The sequence below is a fragment of the Cylas formicarius genome, unplaced genomic scaffold, assembly GCF_029955315.1.
Source record: "Cylas formicarius isolate icCylForm1 unplaced genomic scaffold, icCylForm1.1 PGA_scaffold_9__14_contigs__length_23061073, whole genome shotgun sequence".
Classification (NCBI taxonomy): Eukaryota; Metazoa; Arthropoda; class Insecta; order Coleoptera; family Brentidae; genus Cylas; species Cylas formicarius.
The window spans coordinates 7,014,502-7,033,050 of NW_026844365.1; the positions used below are offsets into that span (position 1 = coordinate 7,014,502).

Consider the following 18,549-nt stretch of genomic DNA (forward strand, 5'->3'; position numbering starts at 1 on the left):
CGGTATACAAATTGACGGTGTTATGGGTGATACTTTGGAGATTAGTAGACATCCGATCCGATAGGTAGTAAGGGCTAGAACATTATGGACGCACTCTCAAAGGTTTTGGAAATATTTATTTTTGTTTATTTAGGTGGATATAAATAAATAAATAAATAAATAATCTTTTATTGACCACTTATAAATACAAAAACCTATTTTTGAAGTCAGGAAGAGTACAAACAAGATAAATATGTTACATATAAACAGTAATACCAGTGTAACCAGAAAATAAAACTTTGTATATATAGGTACACTCTAAGAATAAGTAATTTACAAAATAAACTACATCTACTGTGCCTGATATTTATAGAATAGAAACAATGCTCTCCAAAAATCTTTTCTGATAATTGAATTTGAATTTTTTAATGGAAATGCGTTTAACTTGATATTTTTGGAACGAAAAAGAGTGTTATCAAAAATATTATACAAATCTAGATTAAGTTTATTTTTTGTGTGTATTAAATAACACTAAGAAAAAACAACGACACTAATTATATGAAATATATTCATAGCTGTGAATGAATCTAACAATACAATATTATTCTTTATGTTATTTTGTGTAGAAATGTAAGAGTTCTCTGTAGTGAATTTTTCCAGCTCTCAATTGGTGTTATTAATTACCCGACTTAAAGTAGGGGTAATATTCTCTGTTCTGACCTTTGAATTTATTTGGTTCGACCATATAGCTACAAGCTAACATAGTGGCCCTACAACGGAAAAAAGTGATGCGCCGCATGTGGCTATGATGTTTTCGTAAAGAAGGCGTGAATCTTTTGCGCATGCGTCACCCCCAACTAACTGAGTTGCCACATTGCCGTAATTTCTTTTTTGCCGACTTTTATCAAGTTTAAACAGACTAGTATCGTGTTTTATATATTTTATTTTGCATATATCCTTATAAAAAGAAATGTAAAACTGAAAGATCCGGAGATCGGGGAGGCCATCTTACAGGTCCGTTAAGTAGCCTTTTTCGAGGGAACTTGTCATTTAAAAATGGTCTTAAAAGTCCAGGTTTATGACTTGGGGCATCATCTTGTTGAAGGTTGACAAACAATGGACTGTAAATTTTGATGAAATTGAAGCTGCAAATAACGGGGCGATTTAAATAATGATATATTGACTTTGATGAAGTTCTGCCAGCCGTTCCACGAACCCTGTGCATAATTCCCTTTCAGCTTCGTGCATTTTTTACCCGGCTTTCCTTTTAAAAAAAATCACTTAACATCGGTAACTATCAAGTTTAAAATCTAAAAATTACGTCAGCACAGGATACAGACTCGAATCGTGTTTTTTATACTTTATTTTGCCCCACCGAAAGAAATCTAAGACTGCAGAGGTCTTACAGGTCCCCTGGTAAGTAGCCTTTTTTGAGGGAAGTTGTCATTTAAAAATAGTCTTAAAAGTCCAGGTTTATGACTTAGGGCACCATCTTCTTGAAGGTTGATAATAATCATAATATATGTGCACAAGAAAGAGCAATGGACTGTACATTTTGATAAAATTGAAGCTACAAATAACGTAGCGATTTAAATAATGATGTATTGATGTAATGAGATGATGATGTTCTGCCAGCTTTTCCACTAACCCTGTGTTTATTTCCCTTTCAGCTTCGTGTATTTTTTCCCCGACTTTCCTTTAAAGAAAAAATCGCTTAACGTCGGTAACTATCAAGTTTAAAATCTAAAAATTACGTCAGCACAGGATACAGACTCGAATCGTGTTTTTTATACTTTATTTTGCATATATCCCCACAAAAAGAAATCTAAGACTGCAGAGGTCTTACAGGTCCGTTGGTAAGTAGCCTTTTTTGAGGGAAGTTGTCATTTAAAAATAGTCTTAAAAGTCCAGGTTTATGACTTAGGACACCATCTTTTTGAAGGTTGATAATAATCATAATATACCTGCACGAGAAAGAGCAATGGACTGTAAATTTTGATAAAATTGAAGCTACAAATAACGTAGCGATTTAAATAATGATGTATTGATGTAATGAGATGATGAACTTCTGCCAGCTTTTCCACTAACCCTGTGTTTATTTCCCTTTCAGATTAGTGTATTTTTTTCCCGACTTTCCTTTAAAAAAAAATCGCCCAACGTCGGTAACTATCAAGTTTAAAATTTAAAACTTACGCCAGCATAGAATACAGACTCGTATCGTGTTTTTTATACTTTATTTTGCATATATCCCTATAAAAAGAAATCTAAAACTGAAAGATCCGGATATCGCAGAGGCCATCTTACAGGTGCGTTATGTAGCCTTTTTTGAGGGGAATTTGTCACTTAAAAATGGTCTTAAAAGTCCAGGTTTCTGACTTGGGGCATCATCTTGTTGAAGGTTGATAATAATAAGAGAAAGAGCAATGATTGTAAATTTTGATAAAATTGAATCTGCAAATAACTTGGCGATTTAAATAATGATGTAATGAGACGACCTTGATGAAGTTCTGCCAGCTTTTCCACGAACCCCGTGTTTATTTCTCTTTCAGCTTCGTGTATTTTTTGCCCGGTTCTCCTTTAAAAAAATCACTTAACGTCGGTAACTATCAAGTTTAAAATTTAAAAATTACGTCAGCAAAGGATACAGTAAACCGCGACGGCAGCGCATCCCGACGCATCTCATCAGCGAAGTGGAAACGTAAAAAATGGCTGGCATGACGTTTTATACTCGTGTTTCCAGACCCCATTTCATATAATGGGTTTCACTGAGGGATCATATTTATTCATGAATAAAGATTAGGGCTTATTATTTATCGGTGTTATTATATTCCGTTTTATGAAAGCATTCTCAGTCTAATTTTTAGGTTTTACAGATACGTTCCCGTCAAAATATATAGCCGGGCCAATTACCTTTTTATAGCGCGTTATTGCACGTTTCTTTTTATAACCAATATGCAGTTATCCCGGGGGGTCCGTAATATGTCCAATTTAAATGCTATTTCGGAATTTGTTTTCTTTTTATTTCGCGGGGAAAAAAAATGCGCTTTTCGGAAGAATCTGCGTAAATAATATCGTAACGAAATGAAAACAAAAATATACACTTCACCCGCCTTTAAATTTTGAACGGAAAAAGACTATACAGGATGTTTTAGACTTTAGACATTTTAATGAAATTTGGCACATATGTGCTATGTATCAAAGATATTTTTTAGTGTACCACATTTTTTTAAAAATACACCTGTGGCAAGCGCAAGGATGTTCACATGCCTATTTTGGCCGACATTGATGGTACGCCACTGATTTCTCTTAAAATGAAAATTATTCTAACAATCTCCAATCGTTTTTAAGGAAATTTAATTTTTTGATTTTTTTGACATACATACGGTTTTCGCTTAAAATAATAAAAACCTCTTCTCTGCTTGGCAATAATAATATCGTTAATATGACATTATGCAAAGAATATGTTTAATTAAAATACTTCAAAAAATCGAAGTACGAATACGAAGTAAGTAAATATATATATATATATATATATATATATATATATATATATATATATATATATATATATATATATATATATATATATATATATATATATATATATATATATATATATATATATATATATATATATATATATATATATATATATATATATATATATATATATATATATATATATATATATATATATATATATATATATATTCCGGGATATCATCCGTTCGCTCGTTGAACTCCGACTGGAATCCTGCATCCGACTGGAATCCTGCAAATCTTGCATCCGACTGGAATCCTGCAGACGTTTCGCCAAAATCTCACTTGGCATCTTCAATGCTCGCGCTCCGAAAACACTTCGAACACTGACGGATGATATCCTGGAATATAGTGTCATCACATTTTTCCATCCGTGAATCAATACGTGAGAATATATATATATATATATATATATATATATATATATATATATATATATATATATATATATATATATATATATATATATATATATATATATATATATATATATATATATATATATATATATATATATATATTTTATATTTCACTTTTCAAAAATAACTTTTTAAAAAAATATATTTATTAATTTTAAATTAAAATAAAAATCAAAATGAAATTGGACGTAATAACCTCGTGACGAGAGAATGTTATTAGACCGTTAAAATCAAACTAAAAATGGACATAATAACCTCGTGATGAGAGAATGTTATCAGACCGTTAAAATCAAACTAAAAATGGACATAATAACCTCGTGATGAGAGAATGTTATCAGACAATGTTTTACAATAGAAATTCGTATTTATAATAAATTTATGCTGACGTTGACGGGGTCGACGGCTGCGGATGTTGCGACATATCGTTGACACGACGTTTTCGCAATCGTTGCACTCTTGCAGGTCGGTGGCATTTAACCCATGTGGACAATAGGATTTCCGGATATAACAGCTCCCCCATTAAGTGAAAAGGTGGAGCCTAGCTGCAGCTTTTCGTAGACTAATTAAAGCGTAGCTTCTCGGTCAGTTACTTCTGGGTGGATGCTAGTCCGTCTTTTCGGAGTTAGTGATTTGAGTTGCATCGGGAGCAGGGGTCTTCGACTTGGCTTCGGAGGTTGTTGGGGATCGTTACCATCGGCGATGCTGAGTATTGTCGGTTTCTTTCTCCGGCATTTGCAAATGAAACAGCAAAGTATTAGTTTCAGGGGTTTCAACTCTGGGGGTTGAAACTGGAATTTGAGAACAGCAATCATATGGAATCTTAACGGCGTGGCTCTTGTAGGTCACGTTCTTATATTCTTCGACACAGTGTTTAGCTCGTACTCTGGAGCTTCCAATAAATGCACTCGAATTTGTTTGCAGCTTTTTAGATCTTCAGGTATTACATAGAGTAAAGAATCGTCATCACGCGCAAAATATTTTATTATTGTTGCAATTATATGAAATAAACGTGTTCGATTGTCCAAAATTGGAATAGGTAAAACACGATGCAATGTGTATATTTTAGGTTCTATTAAGGGAATTCTTGATACAAAAACAATTTTATTTTCAGTTTGAAATGCTTCTAGCTCCATAATATCTACGTACCTTGCAATGCTCGAAGTATAGGGTGGTAGTGATAAATTATTTTTTTTGTCAAGGATTTTGAAATTTCCTGAAGAGAAATGACTAAATCTCGTGGGTAAATAATAGAGCAATGTAAAACTTTGATTCGTGTGAACGTGATTGCGTTTAATATATCGCTGAGGTAAGACTCTAGGTATACATAACCTTCCGTAAAGCTTTCGCAAAGATTAAGTGTTTTAATTTGACATTCGTAAAATGCTACGGTGTCCGAAATATCATAGAGAGATTTTTAAATTTGAGTTAGATCTTGATTAAAAGTTTCTTCGTCGATTCGGAGAGTTTAAATTGTAGAATTAAAGATTTTGTTACTTTATTTATACATTCATTAAAGTATTCGCCGTCTGTAGAGTCTAGGTTTCCGGTAATTAATTTAAAAATAGTTCTTACACCGTTAATTAAACCGCGTTTAGTTCTAAAATTAAAATTTTCAGTGTTGATAGTAATTTCTGAAAATTTCTCTTCGACTGAGTCAGCAATTATAGTTAGAAGACTAAAATGAGTTTGGATACTTGTTTTTAAGGCTGTCGTACGAGGAAAAGAATCGTCTAACATTTTTTTGTGAGAGAGGAAAGTATTTTGTTATTATGTCGTATGGTTTCTCGCAGAGGTTTTAGTTTTTTTTTTTTTTTATAAACTAGCAGCGTCCATTTGTTGTTGGATATTCTTAAACTACGTTCTTCATGGTAGAAGATGCCTACTGTATTATTTACTGGAGTAATGAGGAATTGGGGTGCGACTGTAGAGATCAGTCCCAAGATCCTGAAAGAAATTTAATCTAATCGTAATAAGGTTTAAACTTGTCAAAATTGAATTTTGAAACTTGTTCGGTAGTTAAATTTTTGACAGTGGCTGAAGTTTCAAATACTTCAAGAATTTCATACGGACCGTTAAATTTATTCTGAGCTTTATCGCTAATTTGAGTTTCCTTAACATAAACTTTATCTCCTACATTATATTTAGTCATATTTCTAGAGATTGCTTGATCAAATCTTACTTTGGATTTTTGTTTTTGTTGATCAGTGCGGGTACGCGCGACTCTGTAATAATGCTGCATGCGATTATTTAGGTCTCGGATGTATTTGGTGATGAGTTGTTCTTCATTATACAGAATTTCTGGAGGCCTACTAGAAGTGTGCCCAAATATTAGTTCATAAGGGGAAAAACCATGCGTTTTATTCTTTGTGTTGTTGTAGCAGATTATTGCGTATGGAAGAGCATGAAAGGGGTGTTCTTTTGGATTTTCGGCTTTATGAGCTCGGATCATTTCTGTGAGCGTGGCATGGAATCTTTCTAGTGATCCATTAGATTGTGGGTGGCTAACGCTGGAGAAAGTTAACTTTATATCGTACAAAAGACAAAGATCTTTGACGAGGGAGTTATCAAATTCCCGGCCATGGTCACAATGTATTCTAAGAGGAGTTCCAAAATGTTGGAAGTAGAGAAGAAGGGTAGTAACGATTGTAGAAGCTTTTTTGTCTTTTATTGGATATGCCTGGGTGAATTTTGTGAGTTCGTCTCTTATGGTAAGGGCGTAATTACGAACTGGGAATTCGAAAATATCGATGTTAATGCGCTCAAAAGGAGTTTTAGGAGTTTCTGTGATAACTAATGGTGTGTTGAGGTTTTTACGATAGATCTTGACTTTTTGACATATTTCGCACTTTCTAATATAGTTTTCGACATCTTTGGTCAAGGTTGGCCAATTGTATTTTTGCTTTATGCGCTTAACTGTTTCGTTGATTCCGCGATGTAAATTATTTTTTCCTGAATGGTATTGGTCTAAAATGATAGGGATTTCTTCTTGATCGGGAGTTCGAACTATATCTTGGCAGATTCTTAGTTTTATATCATTTTCGGAAAATATAAAGGAGAATACTTCTAATATTGGAAGTTGTAAATTATTTTCAATACAATACAGTTTTGAAAGATCAAAGTCATTTTTAGCTGTGAATAAAATATAGAATAAATGTTGAACTACAGTTTCATTGTCATATGGAAGAGGGATTATATAATATTTCCTGCCTTTGACGGTTTTGCTAGAAAAAATGTTAATTTTGTTAAACGTAAAATTTATATCTTCTTCAAAAATATCGTCCATTATTTTGTTATGCAAATCATCAAGTTTTGATTGCCAAAAGAAAGTGACAATATCTTTGTGGTTTTTGTCGAGAAGTTGCGAATTAGAGGTTTCTATTTTGGAATAATCTATAAGGGATGTGGTTTTGTGAAGGTATGCGAAGTTGTTGTATTCTTCTGTAACTTCCGCTGTGTCGTCTTCGATATCTGAATTATTAGAATTGTCATCGTGAACGATTTCTTCTTTACTTGTGGATGGTCGGTTGTGAATGTCATCGTTATTAGATGCAAGGATAAAAATTTTCTTTTGGAGATCGACACAATCTTGAATATGGTTAATTTTAACACGGGATAAAGCGTCTGCGTTTTTATTTATTTTACCGGGCTTATACACAATGGTATAGTCGTATTCTTCAAGCTTAAGACGCCATCGAGCTAAACGACTACCAGGATCATTTATCGAAAATAGCCAAGTTAAAGGACGATGATCAGTAACGAGAGTAAATTTTCTTCCGAACAGATAAGGGCGGAAGTGTTTAACTGCCCATACTATGGCGAGAAGTTCCCGTTCTATAGTTGAATATTTCGTCTCTGCACTACATAAAGTTCTAGAGGCATATGCTATGGGAAGGTCTTTTCCAATGGGACCTTGTGAAAGAACTGCACCAATGGCAAATGCACTGGCATCGGTGGTTAGGACAAAAGTTTCCTCGAAATTTGGATAAATGAGTATTGGGTCACGTATTAGAGCGTTTTTAAGCTCATTAAATGAATTTTTGCATTCTGAATTGAATACGAAGGGTGTGTCTTTTTGGAGAAGTCTAGTTAAAGGTTTTGAGATCTTAGCGAAATTGGGAATAAAACGTCGGTAGTAACCGGCTAAACCAAGGAAGGATTTAATGTCTTTTGGTGATTTTGGTTCTGAAATTTTTCGAATAGCGTCTATTTTCTCAGGGTTGGGTTTGACTCCATCTGGGGTCACGAGATGCCCTAAATAAGCTACTTCCTTTCGAAGAAATTCACACTTGTCAGGTTGGAGTTTGAGGTTTGCACCACGAAGGCGTTTGAAGACATCAGTTAACCTTTGTATATGTTCGTGTATGGTAGCGGAATAAACGATAATATCGTCCATGTAAACGAGACATCGTTCGTTTTGAAGACCTAAGAGAATGTTGTCCATGACACGTTGGAAAGTGGATGGAGAATTTTTTAGTCCGAAGGGTAAACGGAGAAATTCAAAATGACCATTTTCAACTGAAAATGCAGTTTTAGCAACGTCCTTGGGATCAATTTCAATTTGGTGAAACCCAGAGGCTAGGTCCAAAGTAGTGAAATATTGACATCTGCCTAACTGGTCTAAGAGATCGGAAATATTGGGAAGAGGGTATTTATCGTCGACAGAGACTTCATTTAGTTTGCGATAGTCGATGACTACGCGCCATTTTTGTTTCATAGAAGCGTCTAATTTTTTTGGGACAACCCAAACAGGGGAAGACCATGGAGAAGTGGAAGGTCGAATGATTCCTTGTTCGAGCATTTTGTTGATTTGTGACTTTACTTCTTGTTTGTGGACATGTGGGTACCTATATGATTTTGTAAAAATCGGTCTGGCGGTGTTCGTTTCAATAGTATGTTTAATTTCATTAGTAAAACTTAAATGATCTCCTTCTAAATAGAATATATCAGAAAAATCAAGACATAATTGTGTTATTAATTCTTTTTCTTCTTCGTTTAAATGATCGGTACGTAACTGGGATTGAATTATACCGCGCCTATCAACAGGTTGAGGATTTAAATTGAAAATATTATTTATTTCTTTTTCGTTAGGATTTGTATTAAAAGGTTCGATAGATAAATTTGAAAAATCTATAGTTTTTGGGATTGCATTAGCGTTAATAACAGTAGTAAAAAATTCACCTTTGTTATTTACTTTAACTAAAGCATTAGGTAACCTAACTTTTTCACATTCTTGAGAGTGGAGAATAGCGTCTGTGTTTGTTAAACTACATTTTAATTTGAAAATTCTTTCGGTCCTAGGTTCGATTGAAATTCGATTTTGAATATTTTGTTCAGGTTTTTTACAAATTTTGGGAAGAACAGATTCGTGTCCTACTTTATGCAAAGGCATTGTTTTGAAATTCGTTATAAGTTTTTTGGACTTTAAATCGATTATACATTGGTAGCGATCAAGAAAATCTAAACCGAGAATTCCGTCAAATTCGATGTCAAGATCGTAAAGATAGACTTTATGTTTGTCGTTATCGGTGAATGGAATAAGTGTGGATTCTTTAATAAAAAGTGTTTGATTTGTTATACCTTGGATGGTAATATTTTCCTTAACTCGTGTTCTGTAATTTTCAGCGGTTTTATATTTAAAGATAGAAATACCTGCGCCTGTATCTATTAATATTTTGAATTTTTGCGTAGCGTCAAAAATATAGTATAAATTTTTAGAATTTACCGTAAGAAGAGGGTTTAACAGAAGTTCTGTTCTGGAAAGTTTAGATTGGGATTCATGTTGTCTAAATTCAGGGTTTGAATTTGGGAATTGATTTCGAAAATCGGGTCTGGAGACATTTCGTCTGGTGGGATATCGTAAGGGCTTTCTTGAAAATCCTGCTCTGGTTCGCAGTTTTCTGGATGGTTAGAATAATGATTTTGAAATTCATTATCTTCTTGAAGAGTGTAATTTTCATGTGACAATTCCTGGGAATTTCCGGAATAACCGTCGATGTAGATCGGGTTTGAGTTTACGTGATGAGTTCGCTGCGGGTTTGGATTCATAAAATGTGGCTTAGGATAAGAGTTTGAAGATTTCATCGGTATTTGATTCGAGTTGTTGCTCATGTTGCTTTGTTGGAACCAATTAGAAGGTCGCTGTGGATATTGCGAAAAATTTGGTTTGACATGCTGATGCGTACTTCTACATTGATTTGAAGTATGGCCAATTTTATTACACAAAGTGCATTTGGGTTGCTGAAGAGGGGTTCGAATATTCGCAGAATGCGATTTAGGAGAATTTAATTTGACAGATTTTTGATTTTCAAAATATGAGAGTTGGAGTTCTCGACGAATCCTTGCTTGGGCTTCTAAAAGTGAAGTGGGATTACTAGCACGAATGAGTTGACCTAATCTAGGTTCTAAGCCTGTAAGAAGTGTATTAAGGGTCATAGTCTCAATTAAAGATATCTGAGCATCTTTTTGCTCTTTGGATCCTAATGTGGTGGATTTTTGAACACATGAATGCATTTTCGCATTTAGGACTTGAAGACGATTGAAAAATGTTAATGCTGATTCATTGGGCAATTGTTTAAGACGTTGAAGGTCATGAATTAGGGAAGGTAAATCTCTAGAATCACCAAAGTGTAGAGTTAATAGTTTCTTTATTTCTAGATATGAATCAGGATTCCTAGAATTAATTAATTGAGCTGCTTTACCGCGGAGCTTATTTTTAATGTGAATCACTAAAAGAATTTTTTGTTGCGTCGTTGCCATATTATAAGCACAATCACACGCGTTTATAAAATTTCCTAAAAAGATTTGGTCGCCCTCAAATTCAGGTACGATACAGAAAATTTCCGAAAGTTTATATGGTTCAACTTCCAGCATTGTACTAGGTTCGTCTGATTGAGTTGCCATTATTTTAGGTTTAAGAAAAAGCAAATAAATTTATAAGAAGTTCAAACACAATTATTTTTTGTTTTAAATATTGCCAAGTTAAACTTGGAGATTAAAATTTAATCAAAATAATTATCGCGGAACGATTCTACGTTGCGAAATTCAATAAATAGGTAATTTTCAACCTTGGGTAATCGAACGTAATAAATTCAACAATGTTGCGAATTAAAAATAAAATTATTCGTAACGATTCTTAACACTTACAGTACTATTTTCATTGCTGCCTTTCGAGACGGTTGATGGGTTTATCCTTGTTCCGGTACGATGGGCTGTCTTCGTTGTTCCCTAGATTTAGGGGTCGGAATCTGCCGCCACTAGTTAGAATACTCGTGTTCTAGCAACGTGAACAGATCCTACTCCGAATTCTTGCCTCTCGAAACGGTGATGGAAGGTTCCTTGTTCCGGCACGACTGGGCTGCGATGGTTCTTCTTTCCGTCTAAGGGATTGGAATCCGCCGTCACTAGTTAGAATACTCGTGTTCTAGCAACGTGAACGGATCCTACTGACTGCGCCAATTTTTATATTTCACTTTTCAAAAATAACTTTTTAAAAAAATATATTTATTAATTTTAAATTAAAATAAAAATCAAAATGAAATTGGACGTAATAACCTCGTGACGAGAGAATGTTATTAGACCGTTAAAATCAAACTAAAAATGGACATAATAACCTCGTGATGAGAGAATGTTATCAGACCGTTAAAATCAAACTAAAAATGGACATAATAACCTCGTGATGAGAGAATGTTATCAGACAATGTTTTACAATAGAAATTCGTATTTATAATAAATTTATGCTGACGTTGACGGGGTCGACGGCTGCGGATGTTGCGACATATCGTTGACACGACGTTTTCGCAATCGTTGCACTCTTGCAGGTCGGTGGCATTTAACCCATGTGGACAATAGGATTTCCGGATATAACATATATATATATATATATATATATACATATATTTATATATACTCTCACGTATTGATTCACGGATGGAAAAATGTGATGACACTATATTCCGGGATATCATCCGTTCGCTCGTTGAACTCGGATTGGAATCCTGCAGACGTTTCGCCAAAATCTCACTTGGCATCTTCAATGCTCGCTCTCCGAAAACACTTCCAGTGTTCGAAGCTAAATTTATTTCAATTTAAATTTAAAATTATTTAGATACACTGTTCAATAGGAAAAACTCAACTACGGAATAGGGACATAAGTCAAAAAAGCAAAATGATAATACACCGTAAAATAAAACAAAAATAATTATATGCCATTTCTTAAAATAACATATTTTAACGTCATGTAAAAAAAATATCAAGCTGGAAACTTGCCGAGTTGCGCAGATTGCATATTCTATGGAAAGCAGAAAATTTTAAAATATTCATACGCGGCGTAGAAAGGTCAAAGATTTGATCTACTCTTGAGGTAACCCTGGAAACCCCAAAGTTCCATTTTGATAAGAGGCCCGGATCAACAACCTGATTATGAATAATTTTGTATAAGAATACCGCTGAGTCACAATCTCCTAGAGAACTTAATTTGTGTAAGTTATATCAATTGGGGGATACTTATTATCATGCCTGAAAGAGAAGAGTTTCAAGAATTTTCGTTATACAGATTCCAGCTTCCTTGAATGGACTTTGTAAAACAGACTGCATATAATATTGCATATAATATAGTATTCCACCTTAGATCTAACAAATGCATAGTACAGAGTCTTTAAAGTTTCTAAATCTTTTAAGTCTCGAGTGAAAGTTTAGGGCCAAAAGTCACATCTAGATCACCTGAACGGTGAAGTACGATGTCATTGATTTGGTAATCATATCTGAATACGTCATGATATTACATTTGATGGAATTTAACGACAAGTTATTACGGACACACCAGTTTTCAATACGCTTCACATTCAATGACAGGTTTTGGCAGTCCTAAATACTATCAATTTTGCAGAACAACTTTAGATCGTCAGCGTATAACAAGCAATTAACATCAACACTATCGACAATGTCATTAATAAAAATATTAAATAGAAGGGGCCCTAAATTGCTGCCTTGAGGAACACCGGATGTTGCGACAGGCACGAAATATAACAAATTGGTGCCGGTCTTTTAGATAGAATGAAAACAAATTGGTTAGAGGTAATGATAATCTGTAATCATTTAACTTAGAAATAAGGATCCCATGAGCAAGTCTGTTACACGCCAACGAAAAATCGGTATGGACAACATTAGCTTGAGACCGCAAATCTAGATTTTCACCTATAATTTGCCAGATTAGTGATGGTGGACCGCCCTTTCATAAAACTATGTTGCTTTGATGTTATACTGTTTTTTGAATGATTGTATAATCTATTGTACAGGAGTGTTTAAAAAAGAAAAATTGCAAAGTAATGAAATGGGACGAAAATTACTCATATCTAAATTGTCACCTTTTTTGTAAGTGGGTCTAACTCTGCATAACTTCCAGATATCAGGAGCAGTGCAAAATTTAAGGCACGTATTCAGTAGAACTGTAAGTGGTAGAGCAAGGACACTCGCACAGTCCTATAAAACAAAAGCCGGAAAGCAATCAGGTCCCCACGTCATCTTATTTTTTGTTTGCTTAAGAGCCCCTAGCACTTCACATTCATTACATCATAGCAGAGTAAGACTTAGCGAAAAAATCAGCAAAAGCATTTAAAATATCAGTAGGACCTTCTAATAATTGATCATTGTAGAACATCCTGTCTGAAATGTTAGTTGAACCCTTTTTATTATTAATACATCCCCAAAATATATTTGGTCAGTTTTCATCTCATATTCAGCAGACAGTGCATACAATTTGTAAGAATTATTAAGATTTGATTTAATTTTGGCCCTTGATAGCTTAAATTTATTGAGAGCATCAAGATCATTCTTAATCTTAAACAATTTTGAATATTTAGATTTTAAGATGATTTGCCTGATTATATGTGTAAACCACGAGCGATATTTTCGACTACGGGTCGTATTAAGCTTAGGAACATATTCATCGAAGATGTAAAGTTTACCGTAAAAATTTGTGCAAGCGTCATTGACTTTGTCAAAAGATTCAAGGAAGGTGCAATCTATATTGGCAATTCCGGAAATTATAACCATTGCAAGGTAACGTGGGAAAATAATGTTTTAAACTGTGACTAAAGTTCAGCTTACAAAAAACATTCAACGCGGGATGTCCTCAGACAATAAACGATCAGTAGACCTGTCAACCATGCAGATGTTATTATAAAAAAAAGGAATTATACTGCGTTAAATTGAAAACGAGCAGAAAGTCATTCAATGCTGAAATATTTGCATTTCTCAAGTTAACCCAACATAGAGAAGAATATCAAACCACAAATAGAGAACTACGGAAAACAATAAGAATAGAAAATAACAACTTCTGGGAGAAAAACTGCAATCGTATTGAAAATCTGATGGGAGGAGTTCATTCAACGGAGGCATGGAAAGTGATTATATTAGACGACGCGTAAGAATATCACGATTAGAAAGAAAAACCAATGAGGAATTAAGAACTCGAATGAAAGCAGAAGAACCAGTGTTGGATCGACATTTATTAAGAATGCCTGAAGAGAGATGGCCCAAAAGAATATTTCAGTGGAGACCATCAGGAAAAAGGAAACGAGGCAGACCACGTAGATGGTGGAATGGAACGATCAGAAGATTGATGAAACCACGAAATCTACAGGAAGAGGACGCCTTGGATATAGAGGTTTGGCTAGGGATGACCGGAATGCGGCAAGATGCTGTCAATAGTTGTATATCTTGTATTGTAACTATACCCGTAATATGTATATGGTATTGCAACAATATTTTATTTGATTAATTTATATTTATTATTAAACGTGTGAAATTATTGTTAGTTACGGAAACATTTGCGTCGTATTCATTGAACCTACAAGGTAAAAGATAACAGGGAGAAAACATCACGAGATTCCTTGCGATTCTTTTTCAGAAATCGAACCAATCAGTCCCTTTCAACTACCCATTATTGTAATTTCGAAATACTTACTTTCTCGGTGAGCTTGGCTTCGCATCTCATATGCTTTGGTTGGGGTTGTTGGTAATGGAATTTCTGAAAACAAAAATAGAAATAACTTATTAAATGTCCGATTTCTAGGTTTCAAGGGCAGCGGTTTGATTTAACTACTGTCACTAGACGCGTGTGCTATATGGTGTCGATATTAACAACGATATTATAGCGAAATTGTGAGTACATCACGAATAAACAAGGCGTAATGATTCTCGTCCGACAGCGAACAAAAAGTTAACGACACGATATAAGAAAATGTTGAAAGGTATCGCAGAATGAATGGAATTAGAAGAGCAATATCACATTTCAAATTCTGCATTTAAAATGTTCGTAATAATTTGTGCATCGTCTGGCGGTGCACCGTCTTGTTGGACAAACATTTGTTGCAGGGCTCTAGTGGAAGGTTCATAAGATCACCTGGTTGTACAAGGTTTAAATATCTCGCAGAATTTTAGTTGTCATCGAAAAAATATAGCCTAGTTTTGTGGATACCCAAAATACCAAGCCAAACGTTAAATCCCCACCGCACTTGATGTTTAACTTCACGAGGTAGCCACAATTAGCACATCGGCACTCATCCGACCAAAGGACTTTTAAGAAAAAGTTTGCTACCTCACTATATTTTTAAATAAACCATTTGCACAATTCCATTCTTCTAACAGTATCGCCATCCTGAAGTGCTCATCAAGATCGTTCACAATAAAGATGATATCTATGACGCTTAATAATACCATTTCCTGTTGACCGATGTACGAGGTGTCTCAACCAAACTTTGCGCAAGACCAAATTTTTTTTAGTTTCATCCAGAGGTTTGTCAGTTTTACCTTAGCACAACTCACATTGCTCCATCCATACTTTACACAATTTCAAAATTGATTAATGTGTATACTCACAATTTATTAACTTCACATAACTGACACTGACTGTTGATAATTACAGATCACCTGGGACGTTTGGTTAGGAAAGATACTAAACAATATTTATTTAATTATGTGTGTATTTATGTTTAAATCTAAAATAAAATTACAAATTATTTCTATTACCTACTTGAATTAAGTATGCCCTAGATTTTTTGCATAATTATCACAGACGTATTTCTTTTGTAGGTTCAACCTTTGTAGAACCTCAATTAATTGCTTTTTGGTATAATTTTCGTGAAAATAAATGTCGTAATTATACATGTAGTTTTGGATTGTTGCTTTTGTGTCACATGAGGAAGGGGTTTTAGTCAACTGTCTACTGAGATAAATTGCATTGTCCATTACATTTTCGCTATCAGGAGGAATGTTTGGAACTAGTTTGTTTTTAAACCAATTTTCAAATAAATCAGCTGTGGTGCCTTCATGGTAATCCAGAAAAGATTCTTTAATATTTTTGGCAGACAGAGAAAGTCCATTTGGAATCCAACCATCCTTAGAGCCGGCATGCAAAATTGTTATTCTTTTACCTCTTTTTGATGGCGCGTTTGTTTTACACTTATCATTTGAGTCAACCCAACCTTTTTCCGGGATATCGGAAGTGTCGAACCAGGTTTCTTTGTTGTTTTCTGTAAATCCTAATTTTTTCTAGATATTCAAGTCGCCATTTTCGAATTTTAAAAGATTCCATTAAAACTTGCCTTTTGTCAATTTTTTCAAATCTAAAACCCATGTGTTGAATACACTTCCATAAGGTAGTTCTGCCACATTTAACACCGGTTTCATCTTTTTCAAGCCTATTAATTAAGATATCTAATGTAGGCACGCTTTGCTCCTCGTGTAACTGATAAATTTAACGCCGTTTTATATCTTGATCACTTTCATCTACACTCGAGAAAATATCAGCATCGGTTCTTTTTTTTTTCTCGCTGAAATGGGATAATTCACAATTTTCCATACAGTTGATGTTGGAATTTTCGTCAATGTGGCCGTTTCTTCTAAAGATGCTTGCTTTCTGGCTCCACGTTCAATGAGAGTCAAATAAACATTATTTATAACTTCCTTAGTCTCTGTATAGAACCTCTATACACCTTCGTGTGTGGACTGTATCTTGCTCTCGTACCGTCAAACGCACTTTCCCTTGTGGTGGTCAGTTCGGTACTGGCGCGCTGGGCGGCACCCCTTCGGCTGCACAAACGGTCTGGCACGCACTTGGACCGTGATTGATGCATGATAGTCACGTGACTCTGGCGTGTTCACACATAGCGGGGTTTCACATATAGCAACGAAAACTAATAGGTTCTTAACATGCCCCCCGCCTTGAAAGAATGTAAGTTGTTTCAAAATGAGAAAGTTCAAACTAAACACTTATTACAATGGTCAAATGAAACTTAAACATGATGACAAAGTGACAGGTAGAAAAATGAAAAATGTAATTTAAAGGTCAGTAGTTGGAAGCGGACACAACTTTAGGACAGCGCGTTTTATCACTCCCGATGTGGTCTTGACTGGAACGACGCGCACAATATTGTCACTACCTGGATGAAGTTCAATTATACGCCCTAGCCGCCATTTGAACGGGGGTAAATTGTCATCGCGAACTAAAACCATTGTACCAACTACAAGATTATGCTGATTCTTTTTCCATTTAACTCTTTCTTGTAATTGACCAATATATTCCTTCGTCCATCTTTTCCAAAAGTGTTGTTTAAGGACTTCCAATTGTTCAAAGTGAGAAAGACGATTCAAAGGAATATCCTGTACATTTGGATAGGAAAATGATTGAAGTGAACGACCAATTAATAGATGAGCTGGAGTTAACACCCCTAGGTCGTTTGGGTCAGAAGAGAGTGGCGTTAGAGGTCGAGAATTCATTACGGCCTCTATCTGCGTGAGAACTGTGTAAAAACTTTCAAATGTTAAAAGGACATTAGATAGTATTCTTTTGATGTGATGCTTCGCTGATTTCACTCCTGCCTCCCAGAGACCTCCGTGGTGAGGCGAGTAGGCTGCTATAAAATGCCACTGTATATTTAAGTCCAATCCGCACTGATTTTTTACAGAATCTGAGTTATTTCTTAAAAAATCGCTCAATTCTTTCAACTGATTACTAGCCCCCTTAAAGTTGGTACCATTGTCAGTATATACGTTGGTTGGTCTACCCCTGCGAGCTATCAACCGTTGAAATGTCTCTAGAAAGGCTTGTGTTGACAATTCAGTGACAAGTTCGAGATGAACTGCCTTGCTAGTCAAACAAATAAAAAGTGCGAGATAGCATTTTTGTATTTTACATCCGCGTCCCTTGTGATCTTTTATTTGGAAAGGGCCGGCGTAATCAATGCCTGTGTCTGAAAAAGGTGGCCATTATTGGAGTCGGAATAGTGGGATTAAATCGAAAGCACACAATGCATTCTCTTACAATGCGCTTGGCAAGATTTCTACCTGCGACTGGCCAGAAAGTTTCCCTGATATGGAAGAGAAGTAATTGTGGGCCGCAATGCAGAAGGACTTTGTGTTCGTACCTAAATAACAAGTAGGTAAAATGATGTTTTGAACATAAAAGTGCTGGGTGCCTTTTATGAAATGGGTATAATGAATGTTTAAGTCTACCTCCTACACGAATTAGACCATCGTCAAGAAAAGGGGTCAAGCTAAGAAGTCTGATTTTTGAGGAAACCTGATTTGACTTTGAAAGTTCACGTATTTCCCT

General features: G+C 34.9%; 1 protein-coding gene across 2 annotated transcripts in view; it reads right to left on the reverse strand.

Moving 5' to 3' along the window:
- LOC132707098 (lachesin) overlaps positions 1–18,549 on the reverse strand; it is a 325,155-nt gene that overhangs the window by 72,044 nt on the left and 234,562 nt on the right. For both annotated transcript variants that reach the window (XM_060678778.1, XM_060678777.1), the window contains exon 8: positions 14,902–14,964. In XM_060678778.1, the coding sequence (XP_060534761.1) occupies positions 14,902–14,964 (63 nt within the window). The remainder of the gene's footprint in view (positions 1–14,901; positions 14,965–18,549) is intronic.